At 35.1% G+C, this 20,380-nt stretch overlaps 1 protein-coding gene across 3 annotated transcripts in view; it reads right to left on the reverse strand.

Moving 5' to 3' along the window:
- The window catches only part of Akap13 (A-kinase anchoring protein 13), a 317,423-nt gene that overhangs the window by 37,464 nt on the left and 259,579 nt on the right, over positions 1 to 20,380 (reverse strand). For all 3 annotated transcript variants that reach the window (XM_077800210.1, XM_026412667.2, XM_026412666.2), the window contains 3 exons: positions 20,106 to 20,148; positions 18,763 to 18,895; positions 10,745 to 10,919 (listed from right to left, as the gene is read on the reverse strand). In XM_077800210.1, coding sequence (XP_077656336.1) covers positions 10,745 to 10,919; positions 18,763 to 18,895; positions 20,106 to 20,148 — 351 coding nt within the window. The remainder of the gene's footprint in view (positions 1 to 10,744; positions 10,920 to 18,762; positions 18,896 to 20,105; positions 20,149 to 20,380) is intronic.

Here is a 20,380-nt window from a genome sequence, read left to right on the forward strand (position 1 = left end):
AATTCTTCAAAAAGGTCTTAGCACAGTAATTTATGGGAACAGAATTGACCTCTAATTAAATTCCTCTGATTAAAAGCAAATAGCCCAAGCTTCAACTTCCTTTTCTTTTACAAAGAAGTATCAAAAGAAAATGGAGCAAACCCCACAGGAGTAGAAACTGCCATCTAACTGTTGCTGCACATATTTTTAACCTCTGCTAAAACCCACCACAGATCTTTGGTGAACTATTATATCATGCATTTAATTTCAGCAGAAAAATAAAACAAACCATTATAGAGACTAGCTTAAGAAAATCGTTTTTACAGAAGAGTGGGAGGAGTAGCTAAGCCAATAACCTTACAGAATAGTAAAGGACTGCCTTACCAAAGGAAAGATTCACCTCTGTAAGCCAAGTTCTATGCAGCCAGAGCTCTGGAGAAAGGACTTTTCAGATACTTTGGTCCACTGATTGTCACTAGGGAATAAGTGGAGTTCTGTTTGACAGCTAGGGACAGATATGAACAACAAAATTTATCTGGGAAAAATGATCTGATCCTTGTTAGAGCTACAGGCTAAAGAATTACCTTTCAGGATAGAAATATGCAACTTCTTCTGATCATTTCAACCCTAGTCAAACCAAACCAAAGAACAAGATCAAACATTTAAACACAAGCAATTCAGAAATACACGCTCCAAAATTCTGTGACTTCTTGTTTAAAATTCTTAGGGAAACATGAGACATTGCAAGGTGTGGACTGATAGTGCTTATACATTAAAGTCATGTGAGATGTTCTGGTAGCTGGTGTAATAACCACAGTGCTGATGTATAACACAAGATGAAAGCCACAAAAAAGAGGCAAACTATCTTGGCTGAAGTACTCGTTAACAGCAGTTTTCATAAGAACAATGGTAAACAAAAAATCAAACAAAATGAAAGTGTTCTGCTTGAATAAAGACTGGACTTTATTGCTTAGGCTCTTCATTCACCACCACTACCCCCACCCCAAATAAAAAACCTTCCTTAATCTATTATATGTATTTTACTATTTCATATGAAAACAAACTCTACATGCCAGAAAAGTGTCTATGTAGACAGCTCTCTTTTCTGATAAAATCCAACCATTACATATTCTAAATTCTTGTTTCCCATTTAGATTGCAGTCAATCCGCTTATTTTGTTTTATTTTTTGAGTAGTGGGGATTGAACTCGGGAGCACTCAACTATTGAGCCACATCCCCACCCTTGTTTTGTATTTTATTTAGAGACAGGGTCTCACTGAGTTGCTTAGTGAATCTTGCTTTTGCTGAGGTTGGCGTTGAACTCATGATCCTCCTGCCTCAACCTCCCCAGCTGCTGGGATTACAACCATGCTCAGCTCCACTTACTTTTTTAATCAAGAGAAACAATCTACAAGAAAAGTACTCAGAAACTGCTAACACAATAGAAAACACATCAACAATAATCTCAATATCATTTTACATCTATTTAAAGTAAACAAACAAACAACAACAAAAAAACCACTAGCAAGATTAAAAAAAAAAAAACCTGAACACAATAAATTCTTTTTTTCTGAAGGATTCTACCATGCTTTCCACAAACCAAATTATCTGCGGCAGCTAGAACAAACAGTTGATTATTTAAGGACAGTTTTACATAATAAAGAAAAAAGAACTAGAAAGACACTATACTCTTTTCTCCATTAAAGTCATCTAATCCTGAAGCAGGAGGGCAGTTTGGGATTAGACAAAAACCTTCCAGGTTTTTCCTATACTTGGAAATATTTCTGACCAGACTCTTTTAGGCTTTGCTTCTACTTTTCCTCTTCATATCAAGAAGCAGACTCTACGGGAGCTATAAGGATGCTTTGCTGCTGGCTATTTCTAGTGTCTTCATGATCATTTCTATATTAATCCACAGAAGGGACATACACCTTTCACCCTTATGACCTCAGACTGGTTCAGGTATAATCCAGCAGCATCAGAAATGCTGGTATGTTTCTAAACATTTCATTCCGATCAATTTCTTAGTATTTGCATGCAGATATATACATTAAAGTGATGGAAAACAGAATTTAAGTCTACATAAACTATCACAAAACATTATCATAATGACTGATTTTTCTAAACCATGAGTCAAAACCTGACTGAGCAGCTGCCTGAGTGAAGCTCCACCCAGGGGTCAGTCAGCAAAATAAGCTTACATTAAACAAAAAGGACAGTTACTTTCTTCTGAAAGCAACATGGTTTTCTAGGAGGTAGAGGACTAACTGCAGGGACAATGTATTTCCTGAGACTCCAGGGAAGATCCTGAACATGAGAGGGAATGAAGGGAAAGGATGAAAGAGTCTGAGTCCTCAAATTACTCATTTTTCCATTTCCAGGCAAGATAACAGATGGGGCTTCATACATATAAACAAGCATTACAGGCTTCAGGAAGCCAGGAAAACAAGCCAATTACTTCTGTTCTTTAGGGAAGATGACTACATACTGTTCCTTTGCTTTCAATTTAAGAGTCAGGTAGCACACTATCATACACAAACCTTTATGAAACCATCAAATGTGGAGACTATTTCAACATTACTACTGAAGTAGGGTGCAAAGCTGTAGTTGAAGCATTGGGCTCCTAAGTTTCTGATGTGGTTTTCAAATTAAAAACATATTTTGAACCTTGGATGTATATTAAGGTAACCGACAAGCCCTATCTAAACTGTTCCTTTTTTGCTACACAATTCTTTTCAGATTAAACTCCAAAACATTAACTCTTTGCTTTTGCTTTTGCTGAGCAAGTAGGACTAAAATATCCTGTGATGACTGATTGGATCAAGCTATTACCATAAGTCAAGCTATTACCATAAGTCAAAGAACTACTGGCAAAGGACAGCATGATATCCTTCCACCAGACAGCCCTACTAAACAGAAAAGACTCTGGTGATGACATACTGGACTTTTTGAAACAGTCAGCTTCTAGAAGAAGCAGTTTCCCTTGGGAAACATTAAAATTCACGGACCCCACCAAAAAAGTCCCAGTAGGCTTCTTATAAACACAGCATACAACTAATAGTCAATATACTATTTCATTGGGTTTTCTTTCTTTAGAACGTCTTAAATGAAATACAATATTGTATTGTGGGAACTCAAGTACATACAATGTTTATTACAGCTCTATTTTTTGTGTTAAAGTTTTAATCAATGAGACCATTTTCATGGACATAAAAATTTCAAATCTGAGCCATTTATATGTCTACCATGGCATCTAATTTATTTCTGTATTTAGTTTTAAGTACATGATAGAGAACATCTTCATTCACATCTACAAATAAATACAGTTAGCAGGTTGTGGAGTTTTCTTTCTTTCTTTTTTCCTGGTACTGGGGATTGAAACCAGGTGTGTTCTACTACTAAGTTACATCCCCAGTCCTTTTTTTTTTTTTTTTGGTACCAGAGATTGAACTCAGGAGCATCAACCATTGTGCCATATTCCTAGCCCTATTTTGTATTTTATTTAGAGATAGGGTCCCACTGAGTTGCTTAGTGCCTCACCATTGCTGAGGCTAGCTTTGAACTCTCAATTTTCCTGCCTCAGCCTCCCAAGCCACTGGGATTACAGGTATGTCCACCACAGCTGGCCCCCAGTCCTTTTTATTTTGAGACATAGTCTCACTACATTGCCCAGGCTGGCCTTGAACTTGCGATTTTCCTGCACCGACCTCCCAAGTCACTATAATTACTGGCATGTGGCCCCTGCTCTAAGCAGTTATTTTTTTTTTTTTAAACTTTACAATCATTACATTCTCCAAATACTTAGAGATGGAAATAAAAACACTAATGAGTAGAAAGGCTGATACCAAAGTTAATGTGTTGATTATATATATATATATATATATATATATATATATATAGAGAGAGAGAGAGAGAGAGAGAGAGAGAGAGAGAGAGAGTGTTTGTGTGTGTGTATATGCAAATGAAGGTTTAAAACTGTTTTCAAATCTGGCACGCTGGTCCCCTCTGCCCCATTTAACACCGTAACTGAAGTAAAGTCAGTAGAAATACACAGTGAAGCTTTTAGTGAAGCTCTTCCTATGAACAACATAGGCTTCAAAGTTAAGAACTTGTCTATCAAGATGTCAGTCATGGCAATGTTGCTGGTGACAGCAAAAACGACCCACCAATGGAAGCAGTTAGCTTTATTGATCAGATGATTATCTTGAATCAACACAAATGAGCGATAGTTATGTCCCTGTCTAGATGGTTAGATGGTTTACACTGCTTCTGATCACCATCTGGTTAGAATCTACAGGATGGCCCCAATTTCTTGAAATCTGGTGATACTAGCATTGTTTATAAGGTGCCTGGCAAACCCATGTCTGTTGAGAGCTTCTCTGACTATCCTCTTTCTGGGTGGTTTTGTTTTTCATGATATAAGACAGTTGCTGTGGGAGTCAACAGAAAGGCTGTAAACAGAAAGGCTGCTGGAACTGGTGAGGTTATCGAGTCTGCCCACAAAACTCTGAAGGTCAAATGATTATTATCTCTACTACCTGTCACCCTAGTCTTAACCCTTTAAGTTATAAGTTTTAATTCTGTGAATATTTCAACAAAATTGACCCAGCTGTATCAAAACAGGTTAAAAACCATAATCTAGAACCCATGTATATTATTACATGAACATTAGTTTTGTGATTGTTATACTATCATTATATTAAGTATGTATTATTATATCAACATTAATTTTGTGACTATTGTACTATCATTATTATTTTATGTTATATACTATATTTAAGTTTTTATATGTGTTTCAGATCTTGGGACAGTGGGACAAAATGGATTTATCAATGGTAAAAGAATGGTATCAGAACTGTTTGTTTCAATGATCATTCAAGTTCAACAGCAAAAGACTGGTTAAGGGCTGGGGTTGTGGCTCAGTGGCAGAGCGCTTGCCTAGCATGTGTGAGGCACTGGGTTCGATTTTCAGCCCACATATAAACAAATAAATAAAGGTCCATCAATAACTAATAAAAATACTTAATCATAATGGACTGCAAAATCTTTAGATGGGAAAGAGAATGTTTGGTGGACCATTTGTTTATTTGTGTGTGTGTGTGGCAGTTTAAAGTTAACAGGTTTCAAAATAAGTACTTTTTAATAGAAACAACTTGACCAAAAACCTGTCATAACATCTTGATATCCATTAAAATCAAATTTAATTAGAAAAAAATATAATTTTAAATATACATAAATTTAAAAATCTGTGGAACTTCTAAACACCAGATATCCAGAAGACTGCTACCCTATTAACTATTTAATTACTAGGTCTATGTGTGGCTAAGAATTTCAGATCCTAGTACTAAGACATTTTTCATGTAGTTTTTTTCCTAACCAATGATTTTCAAATGATTTTCCATGGGCTCCTCTGGATACTTGGGCAATGGAAGTCTCCAAGAGCTATACCAGAACCGTGTGGCAGTCCTACAATTCCCTAGCTGGGAGTTAAGGAAAAGAGAATTTCTATCATGCTTAATAATTAAGGAAAAGATATCGAGAAAACAAAAGATGGACTCAGAGCACCAGGCATGTAACTTGGTAAAGAGATTGCCTAGGATGCATATGGCCTTGGGTTTAATCCCTAGCACCACAAAAAAAGGGAGGGGCACTCAGGATGTCTGTGGTTAAAAGAGGTACATTCTTCTATATTACAATGTCATTTTTGCTATTTGAAAAATTAATTATAGTAGTTGCAGGTTTAATTCTGTGTTGTAAATCTAACATAGACCAAGGCTTACATATCCAAAGAGAACAAAATTCAACTGCTTTTAACCTAGAAATAATGCCACAAATCAATGGCAATACAAGACTATATTATAAACTGACATATATTAAACAACTTCTTCCAACCTGAACTTAAAATTGGAAAGTTGTCTGAAGCTAACCATGGCAAGATACATTCATTCATTTTAACTATAAACCCATATTCTCTACAGCACAAGAAAGATTTTTTTTTTTTTGTCTTCAAATGACTTTCTCTTTTATCCTTATACCTTCTGATAATATTTCACATCACAACTCAGAACAGAGTCAATAGCACTTTCTCAGGCTGGTGCTAGCAGAACTCTCAAGTCTTGTGAAACTAATTTTTTTCCAGTAATAATTTTGCTCTTTATCTATTAAATTCTTGACTTAAACATATATTGCTTTTTTAAATCATAGATCAGCTGTCGAGTAACAAGAATAAACTTTCAAACTATCAATGGTCCAATATATAGTGCTTTAAAGAATACAAATGCATAAGCTTATTCTTAAAAAATTCAAATGACACACGAGTATAAAATAAAAGACCCCTTTGACCTCTTATCTCTTTTTCTCTGGATGGTTAACAGTTTGTTGTATATCCTTTCAGATATTTTTGTGTGTTTAAAAACAATTAGTTCATTTATCTGTTTTCCATATATTAGGATCATGCTATACATTTTGTTTTATTTGCCGCCTTTTCAATTCACTGAAATGTCTTGCAGAGCTCTGTCTACTCCTGTGGATCTCTCTCAGACATTAGTAAACTATATTTTGTGGGCTGAATTCAGCCTGTAGCCTGCTTTTGTAATTTATTCATTTTTAAAAATGTATTATTTACGGTTGCTTTCATCCTACAAGGGTAGGGTCATGGCAAAAACCTGATCGGATACAAAATCTAACATCAGTTCCATTGTAGAAAAGTTTAGCAACACCTGATCTATCCTATTCTTTTTAGTATTGACCCAATATTTCATCTAATTCATACACTATATTTTATCTGAAGGCATTTAGGTTAATTTCAACTTTTATACATTATAACTGATGTTACCATTAATCTAAGTACCAAGAATTATACTTTGAGAACAACTTTAAAAAATAAACCCAGTCTGAAGTCATCAAGATTTTCCAGGATATTTGGCCAGCTTTTACCTTATTAAAGCAGACAAGAGAGCAGAAGCCATTTTCCTCCTTTACTAATAAATATAAAGGCTGGGGTTGTGGTTAGGGGTACAGCACTTACCTAGCAAGTATGAGGCACTGAGTTTGATCCTCAGCACCACATAAAAATAAAGGTCTACTGACAACTAAAAAACTTAAAAAAAATAAACAAATACAAATGTGAATAATATGCTGATGATACAGAATACTAAAATATTTGAGAAGTCTCCACAGAGAATCTTCAACAACTATTGCTATTCCTGAGGGTTTTTTTGGGGGAGATGGGCAGGTTGCTAAGGATTGAACCCAGGGGTGCTTAACCTCAGAGCCACATCCCCAGCTTTTAAAAAATATTTTATTAGAGACAGGGTCTTGTTTAGTTGCTTAGGGACTCACTAAGTTGCTGATGCTGGGTTTGAACTCTCAATCCTCCTGCCTTAGCCTCTTAAGTCACTGGGATTACAGGTATGTGCCACCATACCCGGTTTATTCTTAAAGTTTTATTCACTTACTTTTTATATTTACCCAAATGTTATAGCTTGTTTCATTATAGATTTTGTTTTAAATTTTTAGTAATTTTCAATATCTTCTCTTGCCCATGTATCTGTTAAATGTTCCCTAAAGTGGTTTACTTCCTTATATGGCATCTATGTATTTTATTGTGTTCTCAGCTTCTTAGGATTTTCTTCCCTCCATGGTAGCCTCTTGGTATATTCTTTTGTCAAAGTTATCACACAGAGCAGTTCTGTATTTGTTTCAGTGGTAGATCCTTAAACTAGGATTCACTAAATCTCTTGTGAAATTCCTTAGTTTTGGGTTTAAGCACATATACAATTTGGGTCCCCAATTCATGCATCATTTAGAATTTTCACTCAGCATCCTGGGGAAATGGTAAGGTCCCTTGCTGCTTTTTAAGGCCAGTAGGTGGAATTCTTCTAGGCCCTTCATCATAGATCTTAGTTTTTGAAGCATTTCATTTTATCAAGGCTTTCAATTCTAGCTCCTACTATATACTCCAAGGCTACATATCCTGTCCCTAATCGAGGGATTTTTATTGTTGTTGTGCTCGGGATTGAACCCATGGCCGTATGCATGAGAGGCAAGCACTCTACCAACTGAGCTATATCCCCAGCCCGAGGGTTATGTTCTTTTCTGCTCTGATTTGATTTCACTCAGGGGATTTTCCTTTTGGCAGTTTCAGCTGTATATTCATTAACATATGTACATACACACATATGTGTTCACATATATACATACACATACATATGTATACATACATATATATACATTTTACCCAGCATTTTTATGTTGTGAAACAGAGAGTAGGTATCTAATTCTGCTTTAGTGATGAAGCTCCTTGAATATAAATTTAATGATGCCAATAGAAAAATATGGCCTTTTCCAAGATCAGTATGATCCTTTGGAATATGGCAAGAAATTTCTACAGCTCTCATTTAATTCTTTCTTTTGGAGAGGCAGGGGCCAGTGCTGGGGAAAGAACTCAGTACCTTTTGCAGGCCAGGCAAGTGCTTTACCACTGTGCTAAACCCCCACTCCCTAGAGCTGTCATTTTAATCCACTTCAAAGAAAAATGGTGCCTCACTCACTTAATCTTTATTAGGCAGCCTCCCTTTATATAATGGTACTAGAGGTCTCCTGAGGGAGGAAGGGGTGCTCCTTACTTCAGAGGTGGACTAGGGATGCACAATGCAAATGTGGAACCCACCTTTTGCTCACTCTATTTGTGATAAATGGAAATACATAGATACCCAATTAAGTGGGCTTACGGTTTGTACTATCTTGTTTAAACAAAAACAAAATGAAAGAGAGAGCTAGCTACACAATTCCTCTAAGAAGTCATGAATCAAAGACAATATTAACTGTACTAATAACTGACAAGTAAATGGCAAATTTGAGGCTTCTTTGATTCTTAGAATGAGCTCTTCATTAAGTATACAAAGACTCCTGTAAATTTTACATTAAATGTATATTCCCTGTGTAAATATCTTAAAAAATGTTTTAATGATAAACAAGCCTAAAAAGCACTAGGTGTCTACTACTCTAAGTAAACAAGTCATTCTAATACTAAGAAGCAGACTGTGTCTAGTGTCTAAAAATCTAAACTGTAGACATCAACTGGTGTTCTAGGAAAGAGTACTACTAGAACATGGGTTCTAAAATAAAAATATTGAAGGGCTACTGGACAAAGAATGGCCTCTTATTTCTTAAAGGTCACAAGATACTCATCACCATATAGTAGAAATTTTTGATTTTGTGGTAAGTCACCAGTGAAGGGTAATAGCAATGTGTGTGATCTTTGTCTACAGGGATACACAAAGATTTAGATGAATGCTTCCAAGTGTTTGTTTGTTTTTAAATAAAACAGCAAAATGAATAGGGGTGTAGACTATTTTGGAGGTGTAACATCCACAGAAACAATTTTACAAGAATGTTTGGGATAAAGCCAGTCATTTAAAACTCACAACAGCTATAGCTATATAGATAAAAGAGGTTTTGAGTCCTTTGCTACCTGCAGGTTCTTTGCTGCTCTTATTCAAGAAAGCTAGTAAAAATTATTATAGAATTAACTTCTGTCCAGATAAAGTTTTAAAAATTTACAATTTACAAATTAACATTTTTTTTTTTTTTTTTTTTTAGTAACAGATTACTTAGAATATTCAACACAAATGACTAAAAACAAAATGTTATGACATCATGATCTGGGACTTGATCTTTGGAATTTGAGTTTGTCATTGTTTTGGTTACAGGTATATTATACTAATCACCTTGGCCTTCTAAGTGATTTGGCTGGCCCTGGGACAGCTGGATCTCCAGATAGGTCGCCTCTGACCAAAGCAGACTCCTTGATTTACCTCTGTACGCTCAACAAAAATTATTAATTTCTAGGTGTGCAATGAAAAACTTTTGAGATATAATGCCTTATAAGCAGATTTGCAGATTACAGTGTGTGAGCCAAATCTGGCCTGTAGCCTATTTTTGTGTAGCCCAGGATGTATGAATGTCTTTTACATTTTAAATGACCTGAAAAAATAAATTAAAAATATTTCATGACATGTAAAAAGTGTATGAAATTTAGATTTTAATGTCCATAATATTATATTATATAATATTAAATATCCATAAATGATGTTTAATTTCATCAAAGCCATACCCTTTAATTTATATGTTCATGGATAATTTTGTACTTAAGTGCAGAGTTTAGTAGCTGTGACAAAAACCAGATGACTCACAAAGCCTAAGATATTTATTATCAAAGTTCTATATAGAGAAAGTTAACTGACTCTGGCCTGAGAGTATCTTATCAAAACCAGGAACCCACTCAGTTAACAGACTTGCCTCTGAGATGGCTGCAGGAAGGCGAGCAGTGGATTGGCACAGAGCACCTGTACACAAAGGTCCTGTCCCCGGTGGCAGTCATTCTGACTTAATGTTGGCAAGTGGCTGAAACATATACTGAAGGACTAGATTTAAAAGTGGGCATATATGGTCTAGACAAGGGTGACTTTAGGGTTCGAGGCTACTGATAACTCTGATGCTGACACAGACTTCCGGAATAGGTGGTGGTTTATGAATAGAAAGACAAGAGTATTTGCAAATGGGGCTTTTGAAAAAAAATACAGATTGTATATTAGATATCTGGAATTAATTTCTTCACTGATGTTTGAAGAAAAATGTAAACAGGGCTACTTCTCCACATAAATGAGGAACAGATAAGGGGTGGGATGGACAGGAAATTAGAAATGAGCTTTCCTGAGCCAAGAGAGGTTCATCTTATGAAAGGAAGAAGCACATCTCTTACTTGCACAAGTGTAGGCGTCTCTGTTGGTGAAAGGCTTCATACACTGGCTACAGTTGATGGGACCCACAACAGGAATGGAACTGAAAGTGTGTCCATTGAGAGTCTTCTTGTCTTTCTCCTTTTCTTTAGAATCTTTCTCCTTCTCTTTAATTTTATCTTTCTCTTTTTCCTTTTCCTGCCAAAGAAAAGATCAACAATTAATAACAATTTATACAAGTACACTGTAAGGTCATCCCCCATTACCTGAGCACCCAAATGGCCTATGGGTGGTTGGTGACTATTTTAGATAAAACTGGGGAATAATGTTCTGGGCATTTTTTTGAAAACTGCATTAGAAAAATCATATGAAAACTGGACAGGTTCCACAGTTTGGACAGTGGCTCACTCAGGGTTATTTATACCACTAGATACAATGACTAATGACCAACAATGGGCAATGAGGGGTCTCCTCGGTATGCCATAGCATAGTCCACATAGGAATAAAGTATTGAGTTGAGGGTCAGCTTTAGGCAAGGAACAAAAAGGAATAGTAGAAATTCTGGGTTAGCTTATGGAAAAGGACAGATAATCATAAAGCATGAAAAATTACTGAGGCTCCTCTGTTTTTCATACTAGTCACATATCCCTAAGTGAGGAGCATCTCTGATATTTCCTCCTTATTATAGCCCAAATTACTAAATATCCCCCACATATACAGTTTTCACTAATTAGAATTCCAAGATTAATAGATATTATATTCCTCTCGTAGTCAAATTGGGAAGAAGAGGTTGCTCAGAGAACAAAAAATTGCACAGTTCTTAAGAATGTGGACAATGAAAAAAAGGAAAACCAATCAACCAACCAACCAACCAAACAAACACAAACAAACAAACAAACAACAACAAAAAAACGACAATGGAGTCAGGCCTGGGTAAAAATCTTAAGTTCTACTGTTACTGCTTATTAATGGTGTGAAGGGGCACAAGTTAATTTGCTGAACCTCAGTTTCCTCATTTGTAAAATGAGGAAGGTACCAATTCCATGTTTTAAAAAAATTAGATAAGACAATACATGGAAAGCGTTTTTTAGTGTCTGGCTCTTAGCAAGCAATTATTAAATTGTTATAATAAATTATTCATACCTCACTGAGCTTCATTAGTTTATTACTTTCTTAGTGCAACATAGAAATATTTCCCTGGCAGTGAGAGAAAGAAAATTGTGACATGAGGAAGGAAGACAAAGAAAACTGAAGAATGGCAAAGACACTGCTGCTGAGCCAGGAAGATAGGGGGTATGAAAAAGATGAGAGGAAGAAATCTTGTTGACAACCACTCTAAAAACTACCTCCTTTGTCCCCTCAGCCTAGTTACCCACAGTGGTCACTTCCTTTAAGAAAATGGGTACCCAGAGAAAGGAAGTTCCAAGGCCTAGCTGCTCACTCCTCTGCCCTGAGGCCCTATAAGTAAAGGTGGCAGACTGGCTATGGTTTGAAGAGACAAGGTATCCCAATATCTGCTCTCTGATCTTCTTTACAATGTGCCCTTCTTTTCACAAGGTCATCCCTCACCTGTCAGGGGGAACAGGAAACTGACATGTATCTAAGTTTACTGTGTGCCCGGCCTTCTGGCGACTGGGCAGACTACCTGGGCCAGGTCCAAGGCTCAGGGGATACTGGAAAACTAGAGACTAGATCCAATGAGAAAAAGGTTGCCTGGATTGGGTGTAAGACTTCTTACCAGAATGCTTGGTGATGTTATCTCAAGACAATATAGAAATGTCAAAAATGACATTTTTGGAGACTGATTGAAAGCAGAGGGCTTTCATGTGATGTCAAATCTCAATCTAAGAGGGGTTGTTATCAACACTTATACAGGCACAAAAAGAAATGGAAAAGAATTTAAACCTTGAAAATCTGAAGAAATACTGCAGAATACCAGATACTTAATGAAACACATAAAATAGGGACATTTCAAGCAAACACTATATGGAACTGTGGGGACCTAAAGTTTTTCTCCCTAAAAAGTTCTAAAAGAAGCACTGCTTGACAAAGCACTCAGCTGGCTAATCAATAGCAATGGAATAATTTCTTTTCAAATCAACTGAAAGAACTACAATACATACTGGCAGGAGTTTTACTACTGCTGTATACTATTGTTATCATCTAGATAAACACCTGGAAAATGGGTTCCCCAGTTAGTGATCATGACAACTACTAAATGCCTAACATTTTAAATCAATGCCTTCTATATAAATTATTTCATCTGATTCAATAACTCTGAAGTGGGCAGGGTAGGTTTTAAGATTTCCATTTTACAATTGAGAAGATAAATAAGTTAAAATTCTGAAAAGTTGCTACGTACCAAACATTGTAATAAGTGACTTACATAAGTTTCTCACAACATCCCAATGAATTAAATACTAGTTATCTTCATTTTACATATGAAGAGACTGAGGCTTAGAGATGTTTAATAATCTATTTGAAGCCACACATCAACAATTGCTCAAACTGGAATTAAGATTCATTATTTGAATAATGAGGAAGGGAGAAAAACTACTTCACATTACAAAAAAAAAATTAAATACTAGTTATCTTCATTTTACATATGAAGAGACTGAGGCTTAGAGATGTTTAATAATCTATTTGAAACCACACATCAACAATTGCTCAAACTGGAATTAAGATTCATATTTGGCTGACTCTAAAGCTGCACTCTCATTCATCATACCAGCCATCAAGGGCTGGAGAGATCTGTTAACTTGCAAAAGTTCACAAAGCAAATGGTTAGCAGTCAAAATTAGAACCCAGGTCTTCTGACTGTCTGTTCAGAACCTGTCTACCATACTGAAATGGTGAATATTTGATGCATGTGAAGTCCTTTATTAACAGAACACACAAAAACTGAGCACCAAAATGCTATGTTTTCCAACTATACAAAATAATAAGAAGGGAGAAAAACTACATTACCAAAAAAAAAAAAAAAAAAAAAAAAAGGAAACTGTGCTAGGTGAAAATTGGCAACTGTTAAAGTATACAAAATTCTAGTCAAAATAAAAATCAATAACAAAAATTGAGTTCTTCCAAATAGCTCCTTTTTTTCAACTAAATTTTGTTAAAGGTTTCTCCATGCATAAAACATCAAACTGAAAAGCATCTGATGCTTTGCTGAAGAAAGCCAAAAGCATGCTGTAGTAGTTAAAAGAATCTTCTATGACAATTAGTTTATTCTCTAAAACCTTGTAATGTTCTTCAAATCAGAATAAATAATTCCTTCAACCTTTGCAGCAACTCAAACTAGTTCTTTACGGATAAAAACAAAACCAACTACATTGTTTCATCTGTTTTAGAATTTGACTCTTACCTCCCCATGTTTTGGTCCTGTGAGTCTCACTGTTATGAGGGGCACTTCAGGAAGCCGACCCCATTTTAGAGACATGATTCGACCCCCATGCCAGGAAATGTGCTCTCACGGAAGGAGGGGCTCATGCCTGCAGGGCAGAGCTCAGCAGCTTTGCACTGCCACTAGTGAAACCGTAAGAGGAAGCCAGAGACTGGTTGAGAAAGGGAAGGAGGGAGGGCTGAGGCTGCTGGTTTCCTTAAGACAATCTTAACTATTTGAATGCTGCCTAGTAAAACTACCCCACTAATAAAAGACACAGGAAATGAAACAAAGCTAATCCCCCCAAATACAGTGTATGTGGATAGTGCTTGCATTGCAATAAGGCAACTCTTGCAAAGGCTGATGGTGTTTTTAATGCTAAAAGGAATATATATTTATTTATTTACTTTCAAACTCCCAATTTTATAAAAAAGCAGAATTCATAAATGTTTTTAGTGAAGTTGCCTATGATAAAGTAGTGGTTGACTGTTTTCTTAAGTTTGACTTGTTCACCTTTAATAACTGTCAAAATGTTTTAACTATGTGTTTTGGAATCAGACTAACAGTATTTAAAAGGGAAAGGTATCGGTAACAACTATGTTACTATAATAGGATAGATACTATGAAAGAAAATGTATTTTCACTTTTCTAAGTCTTTCTTTTTAGGCAAGTAACTGTAGTTAAAAAAAAAAAACGACAACAACAACAGAATGCGCTGGACAACTGTGAAAACAATGTGATTAAACAACTGTCCAGGTACAAATCTTTAATTAAAGAAGAAAAGAGAGAATTAGACTTAACATTGTCTTAAATCTTTATAAACATTAATGTACTCTGCTAAGAGTACATTACCTTTGAAAATCTGATAGGCTGATGGGAATAGTTCTTTTTTAAACAAACCATAGGAGCTGGAGTTGAATGTTTTGCTGTAAAGGTCATGTAGTATATTAGCTGAGCAGGAATTTTACCCATGTACTCCAAAATGCCTTTGTTCAGTTAGACTAAGAATTGGTTTACAACGTTATCTAACCATCTTTTAGCTGTCTCTGCAAAGAGGAAAGCTTAGCAGGAGAGAAAACTAGAGCAATAGGATGGTCAATCCACTCTCTCTATGAAACTGAACATTATATTTGAGTGTTTTAATATTGCTAACAAGTAAACCTACTTAGCTGGAAACAGAACTACCTCTCTAAGATACTAAGACAAAAGCAGAAACTATCAGTCTTCCTGTTATACTTCCTGTTTAGGCTCCTCCACTCCTTCCTGAAAACATTCAACATATTTATCCAATAGCAAATCAGTTATTGATAACTCTCAAAAGGACATGTGAAAGAACTGATAATTAAATTTCCTTTACAGGCAAAATATACCAGGAATGTGAATAATTTGCTGTCTAATTAAAGAAGAAAGGAGAGAATTAGACTTAACATTGTCTTAAATCTTTATAAACATTAATGTACTCTGCTAAGAGTACATTACCTTTGAAAGTCTGACAGGCTGATGGGAGAACAAATGAGTTTGGGCTTCTTTGAATATTTTTAAAGAAGTGTTTACAGTCAAAATTTAATATATTTAATGTAATAAATCTAGGCTAATAACTATAAGCTATTTTTATATAAACACACGTATCACGCAGAAGAAAAGCAGAAATTTCCAAACCACCCGTAGATAAGAATTATAGGTGCCAATTTAATATGATATTCAGTAGCTTAAATTTTTCCTTTAGAAGAAGCAGGCATGGTTACATTTGTTCAGGAGATGAATAAGACAAGCTGACTTTGATAGCATATACTTAAAAATAATTAGAAAGAAGTGAAAATTTAACATTTTCATAGAAAAGTTAGTGTTAACATTATATTAGTTTTTTTTTTGAATTTTTAATATTTATTTATTTTTTTTTAGTTTTCGGCGGACACAACATCTTTGTTTGTGCTGAGGATCGAACCCGGGCCGCATGCATGCCAGGCGAGCGCGCTACCACTTGAGCCACATCCCCAGCCCTATATTAGTTTTTTATCATTAAGGAGAAGTAATATTATTTAGTAGTTAAGAAAAGAGAATGAGAATCATCATGCTAAAAAATATATTTATTTATTCTTGTGCTATCAATTAGAAAATAAAATGCTTCTGTATGGCAAAGTTCTTCTGTGGACATGTGGCATCTTAAGACAGGGAAATTAATGTAACTCAACACAGCATGTATAACTTCACTATTTCCCCATTTTTTATTATCTTTGCTGACACTAACAAAATCCAAGCATTTCTACAGGAAGGTTCATAACAATCTTATTTAAAAGTTAATAAAAACTAACTATGAAAGATGATGTTTTAATATACTTGGCCACTGGGGCACTCTTGATACCTGATAATGGAAAAGAAATTGCAACCCAGGATTATGCATCTGTAATTTTTTGAGTTTCCATTGCTAGAGACAGCACAGCCCCCAAAGATCAAATCTTTTTTTTTTTTTTTAAATACACATTTTTTTTTGAGAGAGAGAGAGAGAGAGAGAGAGAGAGAGAGAGAGAGATTTTTTAATATTTATTAATTTTTTTTTAGTTCTCGGCGGACACAACATCTTTGTATGTGGTGCTGAGGATTGAACCTGGGGCCGCACGCATGACAGGCGAGCGAGCTACAGCTTGAGCCACATCCCCAGCCCCCAAAGATCAAATCTTGAAGTCAAATCCAAAAGAGGAACCAGTCTCAATTACAAAAGAGTATTGTCATTTTGATGAAGGAGATGATCAGAAGAAAGAGGTCAACTGCTTCTGCCAGTGATGACAAATTTCCCTCTAACAAAAATTGTCAACTTTTCTTATATCTTATCTCAACTCCCTAACTCTAATCCTCTGAGATTAGGGGAAAAATTATAAAGAAGAAAAAAGGAAAAATATATACTGCTTAATAATAGACGTTATATAAAAGTAAGCATGAGGAGCTGGGGAAATGGCTCAAGTGGTAGCCTGCTTGCCTAGCATGCGTGAGGCACTGGGTTCGATTCTCAGCACCACATAAAAATAAAATAAAGGTATTATGACCACTTAAAACTAAAAAATAAATATTAAAAAAAAAGTAAGATGAAATGACCAGTGTTGTTTGCTGGTCAAATCACAAGAGGTACTGCCTTAATAAAGTTCTGTGGCTTGAAGCATACTTCTCTGTGCTTCAGTCTGTTAAGTAAGGAGGCTGGGATATGATTTTCTTAAAGGTCGGGTTCCAGTTTCTAAATCCAGTCTTACACCGATTAAAAAAAAAAATGTCTTGTTATATCATCAACATCAGTGGTATATTCACTGAACTCTTCTAAAAATCCATGTAATTGGGGACATTGATAGAAACAGGAATCTACTTACTCACTGATCTTCCAATTAAAAGTTTGTTTGAAAACAAGATTTGTAGTTTAAAAACACTATAAAAAATTCTAAAATCATTCAAATTATATCATAAAAATTTTCAAGGTCAAGGCTGTGAGCTCTAGAAGTTAATATTTAAATATGTGATTAAGGTAGAAATGAATTGCTAGACTGCATCTTTTCCCAGTTGTTGACTCTCTCTTCTTTTGCAATTGGGCAGCATAAATACAGAGAAGACACAATTCTGATAGAAAATTTTATGGAAAAATTCCTTTGAGTGATGACTTAGTATTTGCTAAAAAAGAGATCTTATTCACAAAAATCTGTAAAATACATTGGCTTTAGTTCTATCAGCCCATTTAATTGAGGGTACAATAGACTTAGTGCTGAGGTAAGGGGGTATATTTATATAACAATATCCTTGAGTTCTGTGCTTATTCCCTCAACTTCTAAATGTGTTTATGTATTTATACATATTTGTATACACAACACACAGATGAATACAATGATTCCTTATAAGAGTACTTTGATTTCAAATTTTTGTTTACCTATTCTTAATTGTACGGGAGCATATGTAAGTAGGTGAATGGAGTACAGGGGAAATGGAAGGCAGAAAGTTTCTCACCACTGATTTAAAAATGTTAAGAATATTTATTTCTATGTGGGGTTATCACACGATTTTTATTTTCTTGCTTTTGTATTTTGAAGATTCCTAAAATAAAAATGTAAGAATAAACTAGATAAAAAGTTGAGACTAAATAATTTCTTAAGCACTAAAGAGGATATTAAATTAGTTTTAAAAGTTCTTGTAATTTTCTGTGTGAGAATTTTCTTCCCTCTAAACCCAAGCACTATATATATTTTCAGTCCCCTAATCTTGGCATTAAATCCTTCTACTGCATCTTAAACCTAATTTACTAATTTAAGCACTGTGGCTACGAGTGTGGGACCAGAAGTCAAAGAAATCTAGGTTTGAATCTCTATTTCCACATTAGATAAGGTATCATACTCCGAGAGAAAGGAGGTAAGACCTATCTTACAAAGTCATTGAAAGGATTAAATAAAGCAATATATGAATGGCCCTTAGCATGTAGTAAAACCTCAGTAAGTAGCCTCACCTCTTGCTGCTGTTTTTTATTACTATTACTTTTCTTCATATACTAGGCTGTTTCAGAGATGACCCTGAATTTATTTCCATTTATGATCCCATCATTTAGTTAGCTTTTGGGTGTGTGCAGGCTGTGACATGAGCTTACTCATTACCGACTGAGGTAGTCACACAAGGAATGCCCACTGTGATACTTACCTTGCTCTTCTTACTGCTGGACATTTTATTCCTGATGTAGCTGAATGTACGACTGACTTTTGTTCCACTTTTCCCTTCAAAATCTTTCTTGGAGGGGCTTTGTGGCAGGAAGTTATAGTTTTCTTCAGTTATACTAAATAAAAACAAGATTGAGTTTTTTTAAAGGACTACAGAAGTTAAATGGAAGAATAAGAGTTGTACAGAGGCTGCTGAACAGTTTTATATATTATCTAAGAACAAGATTATTAATTATTGTATCTCAAACTTCTTAATCTAAAATAGCACTCAATCTCTAAACTACTTTGTAACAAATAGACTCTCGAAAGGAAATTCTGTATATATAATGGAATAAGAGTACTTAATTAATAAGGGCTGTGAACCAACGAATCTTATGACTGACTGCATATCCAAGTTGCTTAGTAGTAGAGTTTTGCACATATTTTCTAGCCTTCTGGCACACTGGAAAAATCAAGACTGTGGACTGGTCCATGAGGCTATGCACAATTTTAGGAGGAAATATACTGAATATCAGGCAGATTCCAAGAAGAACACAGAAAGATAAAAGAATTTTTCAAAGATCCAGATTTACTGATCAAGTTGTTTAGGAAGCCTATATAAAATCCAAGTCCATCCAAGATAGGCATGTTTTGACCTTAAAAAACTCACAATGGACAATTTTCTTAAAGAATACTTAAATAATCCATTAAATGGAGAAATAATCCATTCATACTACCTTGTTTAGGTGTTTGAGAACAGTTATTTTACATCTTTCCTTCAGATCAAGCAGTATTGGCCTCAGTGAGAAGGCAGGCAGAAGTAGGACTATAATGTGTCCCCTTCAAAAGCTAAATTCTATTGATATACACATTGTTTACAAAACAAAGTAGTCTGTTTTTAAGATAAAAGACAAATGGCATAAAAACCAATGCTCTTGAAAAGAGAAAGAAAAGTTCCCACACACAACGTGTACATAAGGTCATGAAGTCAAATATACCTTTAAATGAATAAATGCACATACGAATCTTTATCACGAGGGCAATATTAAAGAATAAAAGTGGAAAAGTACTGAAGATAATAATTTAAAAAGATATAGTCTTCACCATGCATGTATGGTTTAGTCAAAATGAACCCAATTACTATGTGTAACTATAATGTTCTCATTTAGAAAAAAGAGAGATAACCTTCATTATAAAACTACTTCTGATAATTATTCCAAATTTACCATTCAAGGAAGTAAGAACCCAATGAGCTCAAAAGAGTTTTCTTAATTACATGAAATAGCATAGTTTGGATTTTCTTAATTTCATTCTGGGAAAATGAGTAACAAAATAAATGGACAGTACCTCTCAGTCAGATTAGCACTGGTGCTGTGGAAAGGCCGTGAATCTAGGAAACAAAAAAGGGAAAGGGAAAGTTAAAACAAAAGAATTTTACCCTACTGACAGATAAACTATCTCAAGATTTTCCCATAGCTAAAGCAACGTAGAGTTTGAAAGTCAGTGTATGGTGCTACCTCCCTTCACAGGTTTTGGAAGAAGGAAAAATAGAACTTGAAACCTTCAAATTAGAGCTGGAAAAAGATAGCAATATGGATTTCCCATGAATAAAATAAATTTAT

This window comes from Urocitellus parryii, chromosome 6, assembly GCF_045843805.1.
Source record: "Urocitellus parryii isolate mUroPar1 chromosome 6, mUroPar1.hap1, whole genome shotgun sequence".
Classification (NCBI taxonomy): domain Eukaryota; kingdom Metazoa; phylum Chordata; class Mammalia; order Rodentia; family Sciuridae; genus Urocitellus; species Urocitellus parryii.